Source organism: Protopterus annectens, chromosome 2.part0, assembly GCF_019279795.1.
Source record: "Protopterus annectens isolate FY-2018-M chromosome 2.part0, PAN1.0, whole genome shotgun sequence".
Classification (NCBI taxonomy): Eukaryota; Metazoa; Chordata; order Ceratodontiformes; family Protopteridae; genus Protopterus; species Protopterus annectens.
This window is the reverse complement of record NC_056728.1, coordinates 701,982,990-702,006,807: the sequence shown is the minus strand read 5'-3', so window position 1 is coordinate 702,006,807 and position 23,818 is coordinate 701,982,990. Positions and strand designations below refer to the sequence as shown.

The window sequence follows — 23,818 nt, the reverse complement described above, 5'->3', positions numbered from 1 at the left end:
AAGGAAAAAAGGCATAAGCAGAAAACCAACTCCCAGTCAGTACACTATTTAAACACTGAAAGTGCCAACAGAAAACAATATAGCAGGTGGGCTGTCAAAAAGCTGATCAGACACTGTTTCCTCAGTTATAACTTTACAGGGGGTGCCCACCTATAATGGCTTCTGTGAACCAGGATTCATTGGCTGCAATGTCTGCACTGCTAATTCCTGCCAAGGTAAGAAATTCAACTTTCTTAACTTTGATTACTTCTTCAGATGAACATATTTGTTCAAAAAAAATTAAAGTTTATGCATGCAGTACATACATTCTCACAAATAACACTTAATTAGTTGACCAAGACACTAACAACTAAGAACAGTGGTCTCCGACAAGAAATTTCCATATTGTGAAAAAACACTTGGTTTCTTAAAGGGAAATACCACTTTTAGTCAAAAATTATTATTTTTCTTAAATGGCAATTTCTGTGTAGAAGGGGTTCCAAAAGGGCTTTATCTGCCACAGCCCTCAACTGTACCACTCCAGCCAGAGAGATGCTTCTTCTCAAGATGGCAAAAAAAGTACTGAAGAAACCACTCTGACTGCTGATTTCCCTCCTTAGGATTAGTCAAATCAGCAGACAGATTGAAGGTGTGGCTGGAGAGCCTGAGCTTTTTGAAGCTGATCAGTTGTTGTTTACTAGGCAGGAAATAGCCCATATATAGCCTAAAACATACTGCACCAGTAGGAATGATAATCAACAATGTTGATCTTTTTCTTCTTCTTTTGCACTACATGGTGGTCAGCTATTGTGTACTGGCAGGACCTTAACAAGGTAACTTGGTCTTTGATGAGACTGATAGAGGATGGTATGACAATCAGCTGGTGCACTTACTAGACATCAGGTATACTTCTGGATATGAAGTAGGTTTACAGTCAATTTGAAGTAAACCTACACCAGTAAAGAAAAACCCAGATGTACTTGGGTCTTAAATGCACATGATGGACAGCAGGCAACCAGACTATGCTCACTACCTGCATGCTTAGCAAATGACATACCTGCTTGGAGATCAAATGTGCTGGTCTGAAGTAACTCAAATCGGCTATCAGACTAAGGATATAGAAATTATAGGCTGACAGAGCTAGGGATTTGTTTGTGATCATCTGCTGGCAACAGGTATCTGTTCTGATGTCAAGGCATGAAAATAAGTTCCTCCAGTCTGTTACCAGATTAAGCAGACAATGAAAACTACATGTACACTGACACAGAGGTACCAAAGATCACCTGCTGTCATCATCAGCACCAGGGCTGACCTTGAAGTGTCAGTGGAAAGTGGGTCACCAATATAAACAAAAAGGGGGGGGAGACACCAAAACAAAACCACTGGAGATGCCAGGAACAATAGAAAACATCCAAATCATGACCCCTTAGTTGTCCAGGTCAAAGACTGTTCCCTAAGAACTCTCGAACTCTCTTGGTTGCCAAAAAAGCAAGCTTGAGCTAAACAGCAGTACTGTAGAAGGAAAAAAATACAGCAGTCACCAAAAAGTTGGTTATCAGGAAAGACAATCAATTCATACACCATGCCAGAACAGGGCTGGTGAGGACATCCAGGAGTTTCACAGATAAGGCTGAGACAAGTCACCTAAAAACTCCCAACTTTAGTGTCAGAGAGAATGGCATGAAAAAGCACAAGTCACTGGTCCCAACTGAAGAAACAAGAAGCTACATAACCTTCACATTCCCAATAATTTAAATTATGTTCTTGGCTCTAGATCTGTTAATTAAGCACTGAAAAACTATCCTGAGCTGAACACTGTTGTCACAAAGAAGCTACCAGCAAAAGGAAGGCTGAGAAGTGGTGACTCCACACACCTGTCACCAAAGCCAGAAGAGAGATCATGAGAACAGCAAACAGAATGAGATGGCCACGCCTGTCACCAGAGCTGGAACAACATCTAAGGTCAGGAGAAAAAAATGTTAACTATAATGCACATCAAGAAACAGTATCAAATTAATACAACTCAACAAGAAAGAGGTTTGTAGAGATCAAGTATGATGCACAACTGAGATGCACATAACCGATAAGAAAAAAAAAAAAACAATAAGGACACGCACTTTGAGTCCACATCTCTCCCTGCTTTTTTCCCTATATTTTTGCTCGACAGGGATGTTGGCACAGGAAGATGAAGCCGAGGATGCCATGATGGGCCTGGTGATCCTAGGAGACGGTTCCGGACATAGACAAAATATACAATCACTTTTGTAATCTCTATGGGGAATATGTCCACCACAGGCACACCTGCTCTTTTTGGCCACAGACCAAAAAAATGTCCCACTACTCACAACAGCAATTTAACTTTATTTTGAATTTGTTGACAAAGGGGAGCACAGACCTCAATGGACCCATTTTAGTCGCAGAACAGGGAAAACACAACGGGTACATTAAGTTACACACAGAGTGAATGACAAAATGCAACAGATACATACATTATATACAAAGTGCATATCATAGCTAGCTTGAGAGTATAAAGGAAATAGATAAAGGACATAGTTATATAGTGTGACTGAAAAAAAATCGCACTATACACATGCATTACATACACAGTGGAAATCACAGTTGGCATACTGAAAGGATCACAATCAGAAACAAAGTCAATCAACAGAAACAAAAGGCAACCCAATACAAAAGGCAAAGGAAGAAAGGAAGGTTACCCAGCTGGGTACTCATCTGACTCCTGAGCTCAAAATTAGGATGAACCACACTGGAAGACCATCCTTTTTCTTGACACTGTTTTTTTCAACAAAATACAATAAACTATGGCAAAAAGTTCCAAGATGGTATAAGCCGATTTTAGCTTCATACTGAAACCATTCTAATGTCCCAAGTGGAACACATCTGCTATGCCTAGGAGGAGGGGTTCAGAGTCCTAGGTGTAACAGGACAACTGCAGCTGCGTCCCAGCAGTTAAGACTTCTGCATCAATGATCTACTTAAAAAAACATCCACTATGATGAGTAACTGATGTTTCACGTCATTAAGAAAAAACAATACAGACATGACTACTAAGGCACATTACACAGAACCCTAGCAAAATATTTCCTGTCAAAAAACACTGCTAAAATGTTTTCCAGCAACAAACACTGGTACATTACTGTAGCTCAACAAGCCAAGGATTTCCTCTAGTCCCAGGACACAGGGTCATGAACACAGCTTGTGTTAAGAGCAAAACCCAGTCACGACAAAACTTGAGACTCTTGCCTTATGCAGATGAAGACAGCATACTCACAATGAGTCAATTAAGACCCTGCACAGACACAGAAAACTTGCTTCTAACAAAATTAAGAGACATAATGAATTCATGACACCAGGGCTACTGTCCCTATACATGGGAAACAAAAAGATACAGCCCCCTTTCCACTGGTCTGCAAGTATTGATGAAATAAGCAAGGAGAAAAAGAGAGAGAGATGCTATCTAGTAAGAAAATGAACAAAGACTTTAAACAGAAGTCTACCAGAAATATGGAAGGAACTGTTGAAACTAAAACGAGTAAAAGGAAGAAACTTGTTAACCTCCAAGAAAAGCCCATCAAAAAGGAAGTTAATCATAACAGGAAATGCTACAAAAAACTAATGTGGCAAATATCAAATAAAGCTCAAATAAAATCCACATATAGTCTCATCAGCACTAGGCAATACAAACGTACACAGCAACAGGCATCTGGAAACATATCCACTGCTACAGAGGAATACAGACAAAATGAAGAGAAAAGCAGCTCTGGAAACTTTTAGGTCAAGTCCTACAAGCAAAGAGGAAGAAGAGAATGTAAACAGCAAATGTAAAGTAATTAAGCAATAACAGACGACGTTGGTCTGGTATATTATAGCAATAACCCAAGCCTGGATGTGGGTAATGCGGGATTTACCCACGGTTGGCGTGGTTTGGTCCCGAGGGCGAAGCCCGAGGTACCAAAGACAACCGTGGGTAAATCCTGCATTGCCCACACCCAGAAGTGGGTTATTGCTATTATACAATGACATTATTTAAGAAAAGAAATAATTACTTTTCTTAAATAATGGCATTGTATAATGCCTCTTTGCTGCCCTTCTGCAGCTGTCTGGTATTCCACGGCAGTTCTGATGTACTGCGCATGCCTACGCAGTACATCAGAGCTGTGGGCAAAAGCAACGGAGAACACAAGATCTCCGTTGCTTTTTACTGTTTCGCTATGTTAAATGGGTTTAACATAGCGAGACAGCTTTAAAGCAACGGAGATCTCAGTTGCTTATTTTAAAGCTGTCTCGCTATGTTAAACCCATTTAATATAGCGAGACAGGTTTAAAAAAAAAGCAACGGAGATCGCAAGACCTCCGCTGCTGTGTCGCTATGTTAAAGGAGTTTAACATAGCGAGACAGCTTTAAAAAAAGCAACGGAGATCTCCGTTGCTTTTTTTAAACCTGTGTCACTATGTTAAACTCTTTTAACATAGCGAGACAGTGTTTTATACTAATGGAAAAAGTCCGGGCGACCGGACCTTTTTCCGTTAGTATATTGAGGGATTTACAACGGGCACACTGGTTGGGATGGCCAATCAGCGTGCACGTTTTAGAGGAAGAATTGTATAATAAAGATTTACCCATGGTTGGTGTGGTTTAATCATGAGGGCGAAGCCCGAGTGATTAAATAAAGCCAACTGTGGGTAAATATTCCATATACCACAACCACGGAGTCGGTTATTGCTATTACACAATGACATTATTTAAGAAAAAAATACTTACTTTTCTTAAATAATGTCTTTGTATAATGCCTCTGTGGTGCCCTTCCGTGTTTTTCCGGTATCCTGCACATGCCTATGGGACTTGTGTTCCCATGGTTATGCAGTACATCAGTGCTGTGCAAAGGAAGCACCGGAGAAAAGATCTCCGTTACTTTTTTTTTTTTTTTTAAATTGGAAAAATAAATAAAGTGGGAGACTTAACATTCGGAAGAGCCAGGACAGACAAAATAAAAGGATAATCATGCAAGTTTCTATAGTTTTGCAGAACATACCTGATTATCCTTTTATTTTTCTCTGCACCATCTCCCTCGTTTGTTTGAGGTCTTACTTTTCTTTATTTTGTTAAAAAAAGAAGAATGAAAAGTAAAACATTTACGAGATATACTAATGGAAAAAAGTACAGGCGACCAGACCTTTTTCCGTTGGTATACTCTCAGATTTAAACAAAGGCACATTGGTTGGGTTGACCAATCAGCATGCTCATTTTTGAATACTAATGGCCAGTCATTGTATAATTCACATTTATACACTCATTTCCTGATAACATACATACTTCATACACTTTCAATAGCCAGTTTTCACTTCTTCTAACTTCTGTATTTGTCTGATTTCAAACAAGCCAACATTGTTTCTGTTTTCTTACTCACTTGTCTTCTATAAATGAGATGAAACCTTTACCAACCATATCACACTTGAAGAGATAACTATTCGTGTTTATAAAAGGAATGCTTCATTCACAAATCTATACTTATTTTCTTCTGAGAATTCACAACAGTCCCATAAGAAATCAACTTGAAAGGTAAAAAGAAAACCATTCTGGATTTAGTTCAATCATGGCCGTGTTTACGTCACATTACAGAAAGCAGCGTTCATATATTACTGTAAGATGCAACTGGGAAATGACCCAGTTACATGTACACAGTTCAAGAATAGATTGCAAAGCAGCTAAACTAATCAGGGATGAATTATCCTGTGTGTCTTAGCAGAGCTTAAATCCCTAGCAAGGGCATACTTGTCTGTCTTACCAAGTAATGCATGTCTACTGCAGATCTCTGTGTACAAACAGCTGCAAAAGAAAAAAATAGAGGAGGGGTCCAAGATGGACACAATAGTAAAATACAAAATCTGAGACAAATTTTTCATTTGGCTGATGTGGAGAACTACATCTGATAATATGACCCTCTGAGGCAGAAACGTTATGGAAAAGTCTGTGAAGGCAAAAGGAAATCAAATGCACAGATCTTCATATACTTGACAATTAGCCTGGCATAATGAGTACATTTTGTGGAGAAAATTCTACTCCTCAATACTTCCATAAAGACATTAAGAAAAATATCTCGTGAATAATGCCAAGAAATACATTTTCTATGAGTCAAGGGGGAGAAGTTTGGCAGTCACAGGAGACAGCAAACAGGATAGTGCAGAGTACACTAGTAATAAAGAAAGGTGCATGTTCACTTAACTTATCACCTACGCAAGAGATCTCACACTAATTATGAGCAAAACTAAGTGAGCCAGAAAATGTCAGTCTGTACAGCCTGCACATATAAAAGCCTGCAGTCTAGTTGTGTAATACTCCAGGAGTGTGAAAAGTTTACAAAACTCCCAGAGTAATGTAGGGAAAGTAGCACCTTTAAAGGGATTATTTCTAGTTTACTGTTTTTATACAAACAACAAAAATAGTCTGGGAAGATCATTGTTACTCATAAAATGCTGACTGTAAACACAGTGGATAACATGACCCTTCACGGTCTGCAGAACTAAACTATTGTTTCTGTCTATAAATGCAACATTGTCTTATACCAGAACGTGAAATATACAAAGAAACATTTCAAAGCAACCCCAAGATCCCCCACCCTGCTACTCTTCAACAAGAACTGAAAAACAATACTCCAAATGTCAGAGAATCTCACAAACATGTTAACTAGGTGCAAAATATTACCTTATGCTCAGTGGTGCTCCTTTTTCTGTACTGCAAGTCACTGCCTTAGCTTATTGTTAGTTACAACCAACATCTGTGGCTAATCTCGAGGGTTTTTTGAAACTGGTCCCTTATCTGCCATTAAACTGAATTTGTATACACTGAATATCTTGATCATGTGTGTTGCAATAAGGTTCTGGTACAAGAGACCATATAAAAATCTTAACTATACAACAGTAATATTGGTGCTTTTAACAGTGTAACTGTTGTACCTGAAAAGTTAACTGACTTCAGTTACTGACAGTATAAAACAGCTCTTTTAAAATACAGAAATTATGAACTTCAGCTGATATTAATGTTTTAGCAAGGGGACTGTGCTTTCTTTAGCCCCCCCCCCCCCCCCCAAAGTGAAGGCACTGCTTCCACACACCCTATTTACAAGCATATTAAATTCAAGGATACAACAACTCAAAGTAAAGGGAATACAGCCTTCTTAGTATAATTTAGTAAACTGGGGGTGGGACAAAACACCAACATTAGGAGTATAGGGATATACAACTCAGCAAAAACAGAGTTTCAAACTAAATATAGACACTTGTACAAGGACAGCCCACTACCATTTGTCAGTTAAGTGGTGCATTGTAACTTCAAACACAGCTGTTCAGGTTTCGACAGAGCATAACCTAATAAAACATAAGGTTTGTCTTTATTTGTAATGTCAGCACCATCGAAGTATTTGCACTTGTGATACATGGTTTTGTTTTTTCCTATCTGCTAGATCGATGGCCTCGTTTTTTGATTGGTTATTTGTTGAGATATATCTGTTTTTATTAATTTTCAGGTTTTCATTGAGATTTAGTATTTTATTATTCTTCAATACTGTTGTTGCTTCTTAATATGAAGTCTATGTGGTATTTGCAATTGAGATGCTTTCAGGTTATTTGTAAGGATCGTATCAGTATGTAAGGGGGGGTTCGGGCTTTGAATGTTGGGGTTTTGTGCTTTGTTATTATGTTGTGGTTGATGTTTTGCACCAAGCGGCACTGTATATTTTTAGTTTTTGTTTCAGTATATATATATATATATATATATATATATATATATATATATATATATATATATATATATATATATATATATATTTATTTACTAGTCTTTGGTCTCTCTTTGTGAGATACTGTCTGAGCGTTTAGACCTGCTGGATATTGTCTGAGCGTTTAGACTTTCTGGATTTTTTTAGTTTTCTTGATGGGTTTCTTTCCAGGTATTTGGATGAGCTATGCAGCAAGTATTTGGTAGTGATTGGCCATCTTGAAGTTGTTCCTATTGCAGCAAGTCTTACATGACGTTGCTCATATTATGTTGGTGTCGTATTTTACTCCATTAACTTGAACAGCATTTTTTTAGTGTTTGTTGCATGTTATCCTGTAGATTAATACACATATAAACTATTCTTTATGGATAATTTTTATATTTATGCTCGATCACTACATTTTTGAACATCTTTCTGATTAGCCAAGCTTACCTATGTGTTCTATGGTTTAGTGTAGTTCCTGATTCATTCTGTTATCTTTTCTTGTCAATTGACTGGTTATTGTTATAAGAAGCTCTGCTAGAAGCGCTAACCATAGGAACGAGGCCGAATGGTTAATCACTATACTTCTCCTTATTGGAGTATAATTCTTTTCATGCATTCTATTGGAGCGAGTCTCCTCGGATTTACTATGCCTCGATTAATGCTTCTAGTTATGTGAAGTAGAATTAATTTTATAGATATCTATTTGAGCGAATCTTACATGACTCTGCTCATACCATGGAGATTTTGTTATACTGGGATCACACAGATTTCCAATGTAGTTTTTCATCAGCTCTGTTAGTTCATTTAGTTAGATGATAGGCTAATATTGTCTGAAGCTGATTTGTAGGCGTCAGTATTGAAATTAATTGTTACAATGCTCGAACAGATATTTATTATAGTATGCGAATATGTATGTACATTTTTTAGAATATTAATAGGTGTTTGATCACCATATTTCTTTAGATTTTTTGCCTTGTCGAGCTCATATATTTGTTTATTTTTTACTGTAGCATTTGACTAGCTCTGACACTTTTTTTACTATCTACTGGTTAATGTTATATGAAATCCTACTGGAGGTGTTAGTTGCAGGAATAGAGTCAATTGGCTAATGACCCTGTCCCCTTTCACTGCAGCAGATCTCTTTATATGCGCTCCTATTGGAATGAGTCCCTTTTTGACTTTATTATGCTTCAATTAATATTTTTCTAGTACACAAATCTGTTTATTTTTTTTAAATATTTTATGGTGTTTTACAAGTCTTTTATAAGATGTCTGTGTTTGTAAGATTTTATAGGCAGATGAAGGTTTTCTTCTGCTTCTTGTTAATATTATATTTTCCAACCACTGACAAGTGCTTGCTGCCTTTTTGTTGTTGATTGGAGTTTGGATTTATTATCTGACCTCTGGTTGGTCTAAAATCTTCAACTTATTTTATTGAATGTTTTACATGTGACTCTCGACAAATTTTGATTGGTTGCTTTTGCTTTATATAGGTGCTTAGTGTATTCTTTTGTGGTCTGAAGAAGTATTTTTTTTTATACAGAGAAAGTGCTTACCATTTTAATAAAGACTTTGCCTCTACAGTCGTGGTAGCCTGGAGTTTATAGTTTTCGCTTAATGTTTATCTGTTTTGACTCCATGCTTTCAATCAGCAGTTGAAGTGTATTTTTGGATTTAAAACATAAGGATTACTTTTAACATACTTTATATAGGTAATACTGTAAAATAATTATGGTAACAAAGGAGGGACTAAAGTACCAAAAGGCAATACATCATTGAAAAAGTACAGCTATGTAAGTAAACATATCATAACAGTAGAAGACAGAAAAGATCACTGTTGCAGTAGCATAAGCTATATGGTAAGTATCCTGCCAAGGAGTGGAGATCCAGTTAGTATTCAAAAGCTTTTCAGTGTCTTCCATCCCACCCATATGTCCAATGGAGCCAGTAGCATGCTGGCATAAAAGCAGACACAAGGGCTCCAAAATGAACAGCTTTCTTGCATCACAGAAAGGGGTAAATTAATCCAGTAAAGATGGCAAAATTCAACTACTGATACTTATGTATCAGTATAAAAAGGGAAATTAAGAATAATGGGAACCCAAACATGAACGGATTGATTCATAGTGAATTTTGAAACTACCTCTGGAATAAGGGGTTAGCTCTTAAGGTTACCTACCCCTAAGAAAGGCAAGATAAAGTTGTGTCACCATGAGAGCCTGCAACTCAGATACTCTTCTAGCCGAAGGCAAAGTATTGCGTACAACCATTTTCCGTTTTAAGAACTTTAAATCAGCTTGATGAGTTAGTTCAAAAGGTAAGAGTAAGTTTTACTACAACAAAGTTAAGTTGATGAGAAGGAACAATGGGTTTTCTAAGTGAACTAATGCATAGTATCCCTTAGAAAATTTGTTTCACCTGAGATGAGGAACAGAAGGTCTACCGGCAGACAAAAAAATGGTTGAAAGATGAATAACAGATAAAATGGAAAGGTCTGTCCTGAGCAATTAACACAAATATGGGAAAACCTGAGGACTTTCAGCCCTGAAACTGTCCTGGTTCCTCTTGCTGCACCAGTTAGAAAACCTCTGCTATTTAGTCACATAGGATCTTCTAATAGGTTTCTTACATTACATCCTCATGAAAAAGTGCCTCTGGGGGGGATCAAAATTTTATCATCCACACAGTCAGGTGCAGTTTCTGTAGGATGGGGTGAATCAGAGATCTTTTGTCCTGTATAAATAAATCTATCCTGTGGGGAAGTTTGGCCATTTTCATGAGAAGACAGAACCAATGTTAACTGAGCCAAAAGGGAGTGGATGACCGCAGTAAAGAACTTCATAGGGTCTCTCCTGGACCTTCTCAGAGTCTGTTCAAAATATTCTGCTCTGACAAAATAAAAATAAGCCTGAAGCACTTCCAAAAAGGGAACGGAGTAGCTGCTAGACATAATTTCCCTCATTCACTTGTCCAACATGATGGCCTGCCACGCCAGATGGTGTACAGAAAGATGACACTCTAACCACCTCCAGAGCAGTCAGATAGCCCTTCAGGATTCACAGGGGAGAAATCCCCAAAAGGATTTTCTAGAACTCTGTTCATTGGGAGCACCTCTGCCTCTCAGGTAGCGGCTTGACAAAGTCTCCCCTTCCCTGGAAGCTCCTGTTCTACTGTTGTCCATTCTGGGGCTGCTGCAAGGAGGACCAGTATTTTTTTCCTCCATACAAGAACTGTATGCTCTTTTTGATTCTGTTGGAATGTTTTTTGAGAGGTTGCAAAGTTCATCCTAACAGCTCTGAATGCTCTGCCCTCTTGCACACAGTTCAACTTCTCCTTAAGTTGTTGCCCAAACAAGATGGTATCCATTAAAGGGGCACTGATGAATGTCTCCTTAAAGTACTCTGTGAAATCCGTAAGGCAAACCCAGGCTTGTCTTCTCATTTCTAAGCCTGAGCAAATCATCCTAGCTACTCCACCCACGATATTATGGAGAAGATGCAGGGCCAACAAGGAGATGGCATTTACTGTTGCAACTTGGGTTTCCAAATGTGACCTTGGTCACACCTTGGCAACTGTTTCAGGGCATCAGATGTTTCCTCTGCTATATCCATTTGAATTCTAATCAAGTGCACCATGCAGTTTAGGGCTCTGACAGAGAATGTACTAGATGCGTAAATTCACTTACATAGCATACCTATGAACCTGAGCTCTTTGTTTGGGGGCTGGATAGCCTGGGCATCTACTGGCACATTATTCTTAGTGATTGCTGCTACCACAACAGAGTTGTCAAGAGTTCCCTTGCTCCAGTGCTGTCTTTCTGTGGGAGTCTGCACCATTCCGTCTTTTTCCTGGTGATCGGCTTAGTCATGTTTGGTTCTTTCCAAGCCTTGCAACAAACCATATCTACTAATTGCCTGGCAGAGGTACTACCTAAGTTGTAGAAGAGAGGAACTTAATGCCTCATGCAAGAGCTCTTCCTCTGAGGGGTAAGAGTCTATGTGCCAGGATCCTCTCTGTTGCTAAATTTTCAGGATGTTGATAAATGAACCCTCTTCTGCATGGGATTTGGAGGAAAAACTTCCACTTCACCAAGCTCTGTATCCAGAGAGGGAGACTCCAAATGAGAGTCTAGGTTCTTCCTCTTCAACCTCCTCTTCTGGGGGTGGCTAGGGGAAGAATCATCTGAAGTCTCCTAGAACGAGGATATCCCAAAAATCAACAGTCTGGACCTACAAATCCTCTTGTCCCAAGGGAGCAAGTCAATGACTGGTCAAAGGTGGTGTCTCAGGGTGGAATGGATTGCCCTTGCATGAGTTCTTGCAAAGAGTCAGACTCTGTTCTCCTCTGCACCACCAAATCTACCATAATACCTGGGGCCAGAGTCAATGGATCTGCAGAAACAAATGTTAGTATTGATAAGATGGCACCAAAGAATCTGATGCCATACTCAAGATGGGGACCTTTGGTACTGAGATAGTGAATGTTCCAACAGAATGGCACTAAAGGCATCAGTGTTGCCACTGGTGTCAAAAGTCTTGCAACAAAGTCCTGGGACAAAGTGATTCCCACAGCTGACATAATCAGAGATGAGAAATTAACCAGTACTAAGGGTATCAATCCAGAAGAAATATCAGCCCACACATAGGGATAGGGGCAGGTGTTGACATAGACTCCAGTGCTGCCAGTGAAGACACAGGGCCTGTGAGAAGAACAGTTTCTTGTGTCGCAGACATAGGCTTCTTGAACCACTATAGGTACTGTCAGGGCCAAGAGGACACCATACCATAGATGAGCTTTCACAAAGGCCAACATCTACTCCCATCTAAAATGTGGATTCATAAGGACCTGTTAGGAGCAAAAGTAAGATACAGAAGCAGGCCTGGAAAGCACAAAGAGTTCTTGTGTAGAGGACAAACTACCAGTCCTCCTCCTTGGCACAGCCCATTATACCGGATAACTCATACTGGGAATGGGTGGAAAATCTATCAGGATTGGCTTAACTGGATGTTTCCAGTATGGGTGAAACAACTCTGGAAAATTTATGGAGGGGAACAATTTCTCAAGAGCAGGAGATCTGCCTCCTCCACCCCCCCCCCCTTTTCACACACAGCAACCATGGGCAAAGAATTTTCAGTATACTGAGTGGTAGAGGTTTCCATTGCTACTGCCTCATAATGAAGAAAAACTTTTAAGAAACAGCTTACTCTTCCTGTCCAACATAGTGCAAGAGTGAAGTTTTTGAAAAGGCAGCAATCACTACCTACATGAGAAACTCAGAGACACACTATGCACAGGTCGTACAGGTCCTGTGGGAGAATCTTCTGCCCACACGTTTTACATTTCTTTCATTTTAGCGGTCAAAAAACAGGATACACTAAACCAGCTAACTAAATTAATCTGATATACTACGCAAATTAATCTGATATACTACACAAGTGCAGCAAGCTTAACCAAGGCCACTCTTCACCCAATGCTCAGAGTTCTGAAAGGAAGAAAAATGCTGTCACTAAACTACTAAGGTGATAAAAGACCTTGACAAATGTCGGAGAGGGTCAACAGGAGGATAGACTGGTTAGAAACTGAAAAATGCATCAAAGAAAAAGGGGGGAAAGAAGCTTGATACAAACTCTGCTGACTGCATTAAGATTAAATAGGTTAAAAGAAGCACTTATCAGCATTAAATTAAAAAAAAAATCCCCTATAACGGCTGCTGGAGACATCACTATGGCATCAGTGGTGACAAGAAGATATGTAGAATGCCTGAACTGCAAGGGATTGTGGGTACAGGAGGAGCTCAAGCTTTTGTAGAGTCTGTAACCAGCAGAAGAGTCACCAGAAGCAACCAACCGCCCACATAACAGACTTTTCAAGAGAAGACAGAAATACATTTCAGATAACAAACCTTTCATACCTTACAGTAACTGATGCCAACATCTAGACTATCATACAGGAAACAGGGTCAAACTACAATTTTGAAAATTTAAATGAACTATAAAAATTACAAATTGTGAGACAAGATCAGGAAATTTTGAAGAAAATTATATAAAAGATATGAGCAAACTAGAAAAATAATTTATAAATATACAAAATATAGCAAGCATACAAAAACAGATAAACTGTAAATTCTCAAAGTTATTCTCAAGCACAGATTATATATATTTAGTTATACAATTCTATGCAAAAACAGTTTGGCTCCACAAAGGGAGTGATAAATTGTGCCAGCAAAATCCAGGAAACTTCAGATATTAAAATTATATTACACTAAAAAAGAACTATGCAATCTGGATGCAAAAAGCACAGGGATAAGACATAATTAGCAATAATGACCTGAAAACACTTCAGTATAAACAGTACCATTATATATTTTAATTTAAGTATGGGGAGATTCATCAAGATTGGTAACATGCACTTGTTAAACCCATCTATAAGAAAAAGGGGAACGGGGACAAACCCAAATAGCCCCATAAATCTACCTTCTTGAGGAAAAATAATGGAGATCATTTTGGATACATTACTGCCAGAATTGGAAAGTTTGGGATTTGAAACCATATACATTAGCATGCATACATTGAAAATATATCAATACCTGTAACATGATGTTCTAAACCTAAATTACGGCTTACTCTTTTTAGATTACTTAACAGCATCCATAAACTGCAATCCTTACTGAAAAGGTGCACCAGAACAGTCAAGATCCACATGCACCATTGGACATGCTGCTATACTGTTTTCTTTCTGACTGCCATAATTGCCATATTATAACTTGTGCCTTTCTTATATGCGAACAGATTTACCAAACACTCTCTGATATAGACAATGTTAACCTAAACACCTTCTTTATTCTCAGTGATGACTTAGCTGTAAATCCTGCACACTGTGCCATATCAGTTTTCACAATAACTAATAAATCTAGTTTTCCTTCTGGTACTCCAATCCATCTCAGACTTCCTATAAGCTTCATGCTCTATTGCAACCTGCTGCTGCTGCAAATATTTGTCTTGACCACTCAACTTATCTATTCTGCTTGCTGCTTAACTGACTGCAGAGAAAAACTCACCAATTTCACACACTTCCTGCTTATGTAGCCTTCCAACAATCTAACAATGTGTTACAAACCTAACTTCACTTCTTTCAAACTTCTTTTTACTTCCTTGACATTTCAATTTACTGGTCTATCATTAATGGAGCAATGTTGCAGTGGCTGGCCTTTACCTCAATCATGCCCACTCATGTCTCTTTACACATTCCTGTATTACCCAAAGTTTCCATTTTTTCTGTCATTGTTTCAGCTCTGTAACCTCACAGCTTAAGTGTGTTGCTTCCATCACAAAAAAATAATGGCAATCTCATAACACACAAGAGAACAAGGGAGACATGCAAGTTTGTCAAGTACTACGAGACTTAAACATACTTTTGACAAGTTTGGAAAATTTATTCTAATGCCTAGGTGCTAAAACAAAGAGAGCATTATTACTGTTTTCCACTAGGTAACAAAGTATATAGAACATCAAGAGACTGGCTAAGAAGCATGCAGTTAATGTTAGCTAACGGTTCTAAGCTTTAAGGTTCTGCTGATACAGGCCAGTAGTACTAACTTAACTCATTACAACCTACTGACATGTCTCTGATGCCAAGTTAAACACAGTGCAATTAATGTAAAATGTTGCAAGTGGTCCTGCAGCTCATTAGCATTCAGATGTTTTAAATTAAATCTTTTTTTGGAGAAGGTAAAGAGGTGTAACTATAAGTGCTGTTGCTTTGCAGTACATGGTTCTCAAAGTCTGGTTCCCAGCTGATATGCCCTCCATAAGGAGTCTGCACAGTCTCCCAATGTCCGTGTGGATCTTAGGTGGGTGCTCTGGTGTATTCCCATATCCTAATTCCCATATCCTAAAGATATGCTAACAGATAAAACTTGTGGCCTGCTAAACTGCCTGCAGGTGTGCTTGCGACATACTGGCATCCTGTTCAGAATTAGTATTCATACAATAAAAGGACAGGCTGTAGCTCAAAAACCCTGAACAGAATAAAGCACAGACATAGAGGAGTAACAATTACTATGAATTACTGTAATAAGTTAGGAACAAATCACTGGCATGATGACAACCCATGTTAATTTCTGTAAAAGCTCTCATGAAAATAAAAAATAAATATCTCGGGTCATAATTGCCCTCTGAAATGCAAGTCCCTAAAATGTACATTTTTAAAATATGCACTGTAAAGCTAAGTAAATAAGCGTATCCCCAAAACAGCTATACAAAGTCAAATGCATTCACTACCAAAAATAGTTAGTTAAAACTGCTAAAAAAAGTCACTGGCTTCCACAAAGCGTCACAATCAATGGCAAAATTGTCATTCAAATTTACCTGAAAAGTTTGAGAAAGTACAACTAAAATCAGACATCATCTCCATACGGAGATATACCAGAAAGTAACAATAAAGGAAAACACTGTATAACATCAACAATAGCAGATGTAAGAACAAACTGAAGGAACCCAACATGTGTACATAAAGTACAGGCAGCAAGTTATGTTACAACACTCCTGAAACTCAATAAATTGAAAATTAGCAGTATAGAAGTATCCCATTAGATAGGGATAAATAAAGTGGCAAAACATTGAGTTAGATGTTTTTTGGGAGGGGGTGGAAACAAATTATAGGCATTGTTGCTAACAGACCAAGAGCAGTTAATGATGCATGAAATGATGTCTGAAGTAAACGGCCAGTGGAAGAACTAAATGCAAAATAGCATATAACACAAGTCTAGAACAGGGCAAAATAAGGCAGGTTAGTGGTGAAAAGGGACTATCAGCTTATTCAGCAGGCAAATAAACAGAATGGGGTGATCCGTCCTCAGCTGCTATCCTGTTCTGGTCACATAAAGCAAGTGAGATGGTATAAGCTTGTAGTCCATACCACTACAGTTTACAACAAAAAGCCTAAAGTGAGATTTAAACATCTTCCAAGCTTTTAAAGCAGTCTGTGTAAGCATCTACTGCAAAACTGTTAATTACCTGGGGTACTTCGTACAGAATCATGCCCTAAAATGTACAACTAAATTGTTTATTGCTCATTCAACAAACCAAGATATAAAAGTGAAACTTCACACTTACCTTGCTGGAACAGGAACTGCAGGACAAAAGCTCTTTGAACTGCTTGACGTATATTGAGATGTGTTTATTTCATAGGAACACAGATATGATTCTGTGGAAAAGAAAAGGAAAGTTATGTACTTACCATAAAGACAGATCCGAGCTGTCTCTTTCCATTTGGTTCAACCAGTGGGTTATCTGATCTAATTCGGACACAAGGCTGACAACATTCCACAGACTTCAGCCAGTCAAGCTTCACCTCCTCTACCCATAGTACCTCACACCTCAGGACTACCTCAGATCAAGTTTACACCACACTACCCCAAACTGACAATGCGCAAACTCCACGGGCAAAAGATATGAACTACCCTAACACTGAAGGGAAGGGGTCAAGAGACTTACCAAAAAGACAGAGGTCAGAGGGAGGAAAGGCTGAACTACACAGAAAGAGACAACACACATCTAGCGTTACGGTAAGTACATAACTTTTACATCAGATGATTTCTTTTCCATCTGGATTCAACCCGTGGGACCACAGTTTTCCAGCCACGTAAAACTCTAGGAAGATCTCACGGAAGGATACTGCACAATACAGTGGAACCACAGGAAGCCTTGGTCATAGACTGAAGTCCAGTTTGTAGAGGGACACCCAGGTAGCAGCTGCACAAATCTCATCTAACGCATCCCTAGGAACAAAAGCTGTAAACGTAGCCATAACTGTGACAGAATGACCTTTACCCAGCAAGGGCTTCCCTTTTCCAGCAATACCCAAAAATTCAATCAGACAACCACTTGTAGAAAGTAACCATAGACACTGGTATCACAAAATGGACTTTTGAAAAAGAATACAAAACTGATTAGACTTCTGAAAGATTTTGTTCTATCTAAATAAAGCCTCAATTGTCTGTGATCAATGCAATGCAGCAAGTATTCCCCTTTGTTAAAAAACTCAGGAAAAAACACAGGTAAGTGAATGAAGTGGTTCAAATTGTTATCTGTAGTCAACTTAGGAAGAAAAGAGGGGTTTGTACAAGGGGAAAACATGTATTTATGAAAAAACAAATATGGAGGCACTGACGAGATGGCTTGCAAATCTTGACACCCACTTGGCGGAAGTAACACACCAACAAGAATAATGTCCTGCAAGATAACAACTTCATGTCAATTATAGTAGAAGGTTCAAATGGAACCTGAAGCATGAAAGGTAAATCCCATGGAGGAACAGGGCCCCTGACCAGAGGATTTACCAAATACCCTTGAGGAAAGTTTTGGCAACTTTGGGAGCCCCTAAAGGCATATTATCTCTACCAATGTGGAAACTGGAAATTACTACCAAATGCACCTTAACAGTAAAATAACTAGAGCGCAGACACCTTCTGGATCACCTTGCAATCTTTATATGAAGGTAAGCATCCTTGAAGTCTATCAAGCACATCCAGTTGGCCTTCCTCAAGAGAGGCAGAATGGACTGCACAGTGACCATCTGGAATTTGGTCTGATTTATGAAGTGGTTCAACCTGCTCAAATCGAAAACTGCCGAGGTCCTTGTTCTTCTTTGGAACCAAAAAGAATCTTCTATAGACCCTGGATCTGTGTTCTAACACATTTTGGTTTCCGATGGCCACATTCTTTCCCTGACGGAATGTCATGTCTAGGAGATGTTTAGAACTTAAATTTGGAGCATCTAAAAATTGAACTGTATAGCTTCTGGATGCAACTCTCAACACCTAAGTGTCCAAGGTGATGGCCTTCCAAGCTTTCGCGTGTACAGCCAAGCGACCCCCAAGTGCCTCCAAAGACAGACAGACAGGCAAACCCTTCAAGGTTGCTGAAAGGGTTTTCTGGAGAAACTTTCACAAAACCCCTGATTTTGCAGATCACTCCTGACGCATGGACAGTGTCCACTGTGGTTACCCCCTCTGTCATGGTGGAAGCCCTCAGAAGGAGCTTCCTGGAATGCCTACTGAGCTTTCCTAAAGAGATGTTTTCCCCCTTTTGGTGCCTAGAAAAAGGCCTGTTGAGGGGTTGCAAAATGCACTTCCACAGCAGACAGCGCCTTCCCCCCTTGCTTACTTCTAGTTAATGTGTTCTTAACCTTGGGCCCAAAAAGAGAAGAACCATAGAAAGGTGCAATAATAAAGGATACTTTGAAGCAGTACACAAAGTTACACAGTTTCAAGAAAGTGTGGCAACACATGGCAATTCTCGCACCAGCGGTTCGCGATGTGCCGTTAGCATTAGCCAACTGACACATGGACATATGGGCAATGGACTGCAAAGTGGACATCTGAGTCTACAAAGTCTTCTGAGACTCCAGAGTCTACTGAGCTTTAATTACTCTTAACATTTCTGAGACAAAATAATTCTGAATTCTGGTCAAATGGGCTAGATAGTTCAGAGTCCTCAGTACAAAGGCGCCAGTGGCATAAGAACATTTCCCCAGTCAGTCCAACGCCAGAGATTCCCTATTCTGGGGATGAACAGGGGAGCTCTCTTCACATCATCATCCACAGCCCAACCCTTATTCCTATGTTGCTGGTCTTTTGGGGGAGACAAGACTCTTATCTAGCTTCTTGGAGATCAGTCCCACCATATCATTCTCCTTCCATGTCCTCCTGCATACCAGGTCAATAACAGCAACTGGAAGGGGAATAACCCAGGATGTGGACAGGTCCACCCCAAAATCCTCCAGGAAAAAACAACTTCTCAGGAGACGGTGCTTCAGTGGACCATTCCCATGCTGGCAAAGCAGCTCCCAAATGTTGCAAAGAGATGTGCCCTTACAGGGAGATTTTGGGGACCCCTCTCATTCGTTGAGTTATGTATTCTCAGTGAAGGTCTCTTCTGGGGAGTCCAGTTGCTTTTTTTTGTCTGAAACCTCCCACCCGGGAGAATCTGGGGGGGGGGGACTGCACAGTCCTGGGACCCTAAAGGAAGGGCAGACTGGACTCACCCTGGGTGAGCTGTCCTGAAACAGGCTGAATTGTGTCCATAGGAGGAGATGTCGAAGGGGAGAGACACCAGCTGAACCAAACCACTCGTTGTGATGGGAGAACATCCTTTCCACAACATTAAAGGCAGAAGCTGATGTGGGCCTACCAGAACCAGCGGACCTAGGATCAGAAGACCCAGAGGATGCACCAGACTTAGCAGCCACTCTGGTTTGCCCCAACACTGTGACTGGAGCCAAACAATCCAGGCAGAAGCCCTGAGCAGGAGAAAAGATCCCAAAACAAGGATCGTTGAACCCAACCTGGAAACCCCCTGCCACGATATCCCAGATCAGAGGTCCAAATCAGCCATGTCATGCTCAGAGTTGAGGAAACCAAAGTGGGAAGGACAGTGCTGATATCAACCAAGTCATCAGATTAGACACTAAGAGAGGGAAGACAACTGGCTTTCACCACTGCAATAGAGTCAAAGCTTTGGGTCGAGGGCCCAAAGCTGAATGGATGTGTCTGAATTGTATCTGCATCTGAAAAAAGGACTGCATCAACTGTTCCAATTCACTGGGTCCTACACTCCCAATCAAACAGAATGAACAAGCCAATGAAGCTACTGAAGGAGGCTTGGAGACCCACTTACCAGACAGGGGCTTCAACACCTGGATCTGATCTGGAGAAGCCCAGATCCAAGGAGGAGACTGGGAGGACTCCTTACCCGTACGGTAGGTGGATAAAAGGGCGAAAAGGTTCTACCTGACTGAGCACCCTTCAACAGGAAGTTACTTGGAACACAGATGGTGGAAGATGGTGCCCTCCCTGCAATCAGTGCCAAAGGTGATTGGCTTCAAGGGGGTGGAGCCAACGGTCTTGGGACCTTTGGCTCTGCCAGAGCAGAAGAGGGAAACAAGTGTTTTCTCTCCCCCTTGGCATCCTTGGGTCCTTGGAACTCCAACGGCTCCAATCAGATTTATCCCCGTTGTCGGACGAGGATGAATAAAGCTTGCCAGCCGGAAGAAGCTTTATGAGAACCAGCTTGCCCTTCGTCTAACTAACTGCACGTGAGCTGAACACCTCAAAGATCAAGCAAGGGGAGTCCAAGTGGGCAGCCCCTAAACAATAAACACAAAGGTCATGTCCATCTTGGGAGGGGAGTTTGCACCCACAATCCAAACACTTCTTGAACTCTTAACCAAGATCAAAACCACAACACTAAGGAACAAAATGCCACAGTAAAAGACACAAACAATATACACACTAACCAAAAACCTAACCTACAGTTGAACAGAAAATGGGAAAAAACAGCTACCAACAGAACCCTAACAAAATTATCTAAACTAAACAAAACACTACACTATAAACAACTAGTAAATTCTAACACACACAAATAGGGTAGAGGAGAAAAACACAAGTAAAAAAATGGAAATAAGGATACACAATACAGAACACTTAACCATGCTGCTATTCAAGAATGGTGGCAAATGAGATCTGGGGGGTAGTCCTGAAGAGTGAGGGATTAATGGTAAGTAGACTTCAGACTGCTGAGTTCTTCCTATGGAATGTGTCCAGCCTGGGATCTGACAACCCACAGGCTGAATCCAGATGGAAAAGACATCAGATCAACTATTACAAACAGCAAAAACAATCTTCAGTGTGCCACCCATCACTCCTGCTACTAAAATATACACAGACTCTCACACGTACAAACAAAAGCTGTCAGTTTTTAATCGAAGATTAAAATGCTACTTTCTGAGCCTATATTGTAAGTCAGGTATGATGGAAATTTGCAATCAGGGCTTCCTGACTACAAATAAATGTTCTAGTGTACTGTGTGTTTGTCTGCAAACTTGTCATCTGCCATACTGTTTTCCCTTTTCTGACCATCAAATGTATGTGAGTTAGACCTTACTAATGGTTAAGCTGTTTATTCCTGTCCTCCTGATATTACTTATAACACAGTACTTCAAGTCATTTACTGTACTTCACTGTTTCAATTGCTTGCTATAGACCTATGCTAATTAAGGCTTATTGAGTACTGGTAATTTCTTTTTGTGTGTCAGAATGTTTTACTGTCTCTATTCCTGCAGTTACAGTGTATACTAGGGCCCTTTGTCATCTAAGCTTAAATGCTTACAGCATAATGCACCTGACTCAGGCTGTAGATGAAAAGCTTCTGCTTTGTACGAGTCTGCTCTCCCACTTAAAAAGTGAGCAAACACGCATGCAGCCTTATTTTTATAAAATACATTTTTGCAGGCAATACATGAAAACTTGCAAAAGTTCAACTTAAAAAAGGATGAAATTGGTCAATAAAATGAACTGTTCACCAGAATGCTTAGCATACATCATCAAACTGAACTGCCAGCCAGTATTGACTGGGATTCGGAAATAATTTATGGTCACCTATAGGGCTGACTGGATAGGAAAGGAAAAGAAGTAAATGACACAGTTATGTACCTACCATAACGTTCGGTGTTAGTTGTCCTTCATCTCGCCTTCCTTCTTGCTGTTTGGGTTCAGAGCCGATCCTCGGCTCTGACTCGGCCTACTTCTGTAGCTCGAGAGCTATTTACTGGCTCGAGGCTAACCCTTATCCCTGAATGCCCAGCGTCAGCTACCCAGATCTCGTTTGTGACAGCGCACACTAGACATATAAAGTAACCAGTAACCTAAAACTGATTTACCAAAATAACAGATCAGAGTAAACTATCATAAAATTACCTGGCATGTGAACCAAGAAAAAGGAAATCAGCCAGTGAAACCATAGTGAGCTCCTCCCAATCCTCCAGGAAGGGGGAAGGAGGGGGGGAACGCAAGAAGGAAGGCGAGATGAAGGACAACTAACATGGAATGTTATGGTATGTACATAACTTCTTTATGTTAAGTTGCCCCATCTCGCCTTCATTCTTGTTGTTTGGGACAGCGTCCCTAGCACCTAAAGACCCCGGGTGGCTCATTGGAACAGACTCTTCAGAACAGAGGAACCAAAGGAAGCCCTGCTCCGGGAGACCACATCTGCTTTGTAATGAGAGATAAAGGTATGAGGGTTTGCCCAAGTGGCAGCTGCACAAATTGAGTCTATGGGCAATTTAGACTGAAAAGCTACAGACGTGGCTAATGCTCTAGTAGAATGACCTTTTGGTTTTGCTGGTAGATGTTTATGCCTTAACAGATAAATAAAGGCAATGGTGTCAGATAACCATTTGGATAAGGTCACCTTAGAAACTGGAAGGCCTTGCTTATTGTGAGCATAGGAGAGAAATAATTGGTCTGACTTTCTTAGCTCTTTGGTCCTATGGAGGTAAAAACGTAATTGTCTGTGCACATCCAGTTGGTGAAGCCCGTATTCTGCCTTGTTGCTATAATTGGGAAAGAAGACGGGGAGATTGATGGATTGACTTAAATTGTTTTCTGAACGGACTTTTGGTATGAAGGATGGGTTGGTTCTAAGAGAAACTCTATCTTTGTGAAACACCACATATGGAGGACGAACACAGAGTGCTTGGAGTTCTGAAACACGTCTAGCTGAGGTAATAGCAACCAGAAAAAGTGTTTTCCAAGAAAGAAATTTTAAGGGACATGAAGCTGCTGGTTCAAAGGGAGGCAGAATCAAAGAAGTCAAAACTAAACTGAGATCCCAAGGAGGAGGTGGATCACTCACTGGGGGTCTAAGAAGAGATGATCCTTTCATGAAGGCTTTGCAGAGCTTATGAAACATTATGCTAGAATTAAGAATTCCAATATGAAAATTAGATATGGCTGCCAGTTGTACCCTGAAGGTAGCAGCAGCCTCACCCGACTGAAAAAGCTCTGCAAGAAATTCTAGAATTTGATGGACTGGGGCTGAAAAGGGGTCTAAGTTTCTAGATTCTGCCCAGTAAGAAAATCTTTTCCATTTACTAGCATAAGTCTTTCTTGCAGTTGACTTATGGGAGGATACAATAATATTGCCAACTGCTGGGGAGATACTTGGAAGCCTGACTAAGGCAGGAAGTGGAGAAACCAAGCTGTGAGCTTGCGAGTCTGA

The 23,818-nt window shown here is 40.0% G+C and overlaps 1 protein-coding gene across 2 annotated transcripts in view; it reads right to left on the bottom strand.

Moving 5' to 3' along the window:
- SLC44A1 (solute carrier family 44 member 1) overlaps positions 1-23,818 on the bottom strand; it is a 1,740,232-nt gene that overhangs the window by 1,300,006 nt on the left and 416,408 nt on the right. For both annotated transcript variants that reach the window (XM_044061029.1, XM_044061030.1), the window contains exon 5: positions 16,871-16,961. In XM_044061029.1, the coding sequence (XP_043916964.1) occupies positions 16,871-16,961 (91 nt within the window). The remainder of the gene's footprint in view (positions 1-16,870; positions 16,962-23,818) is intronic.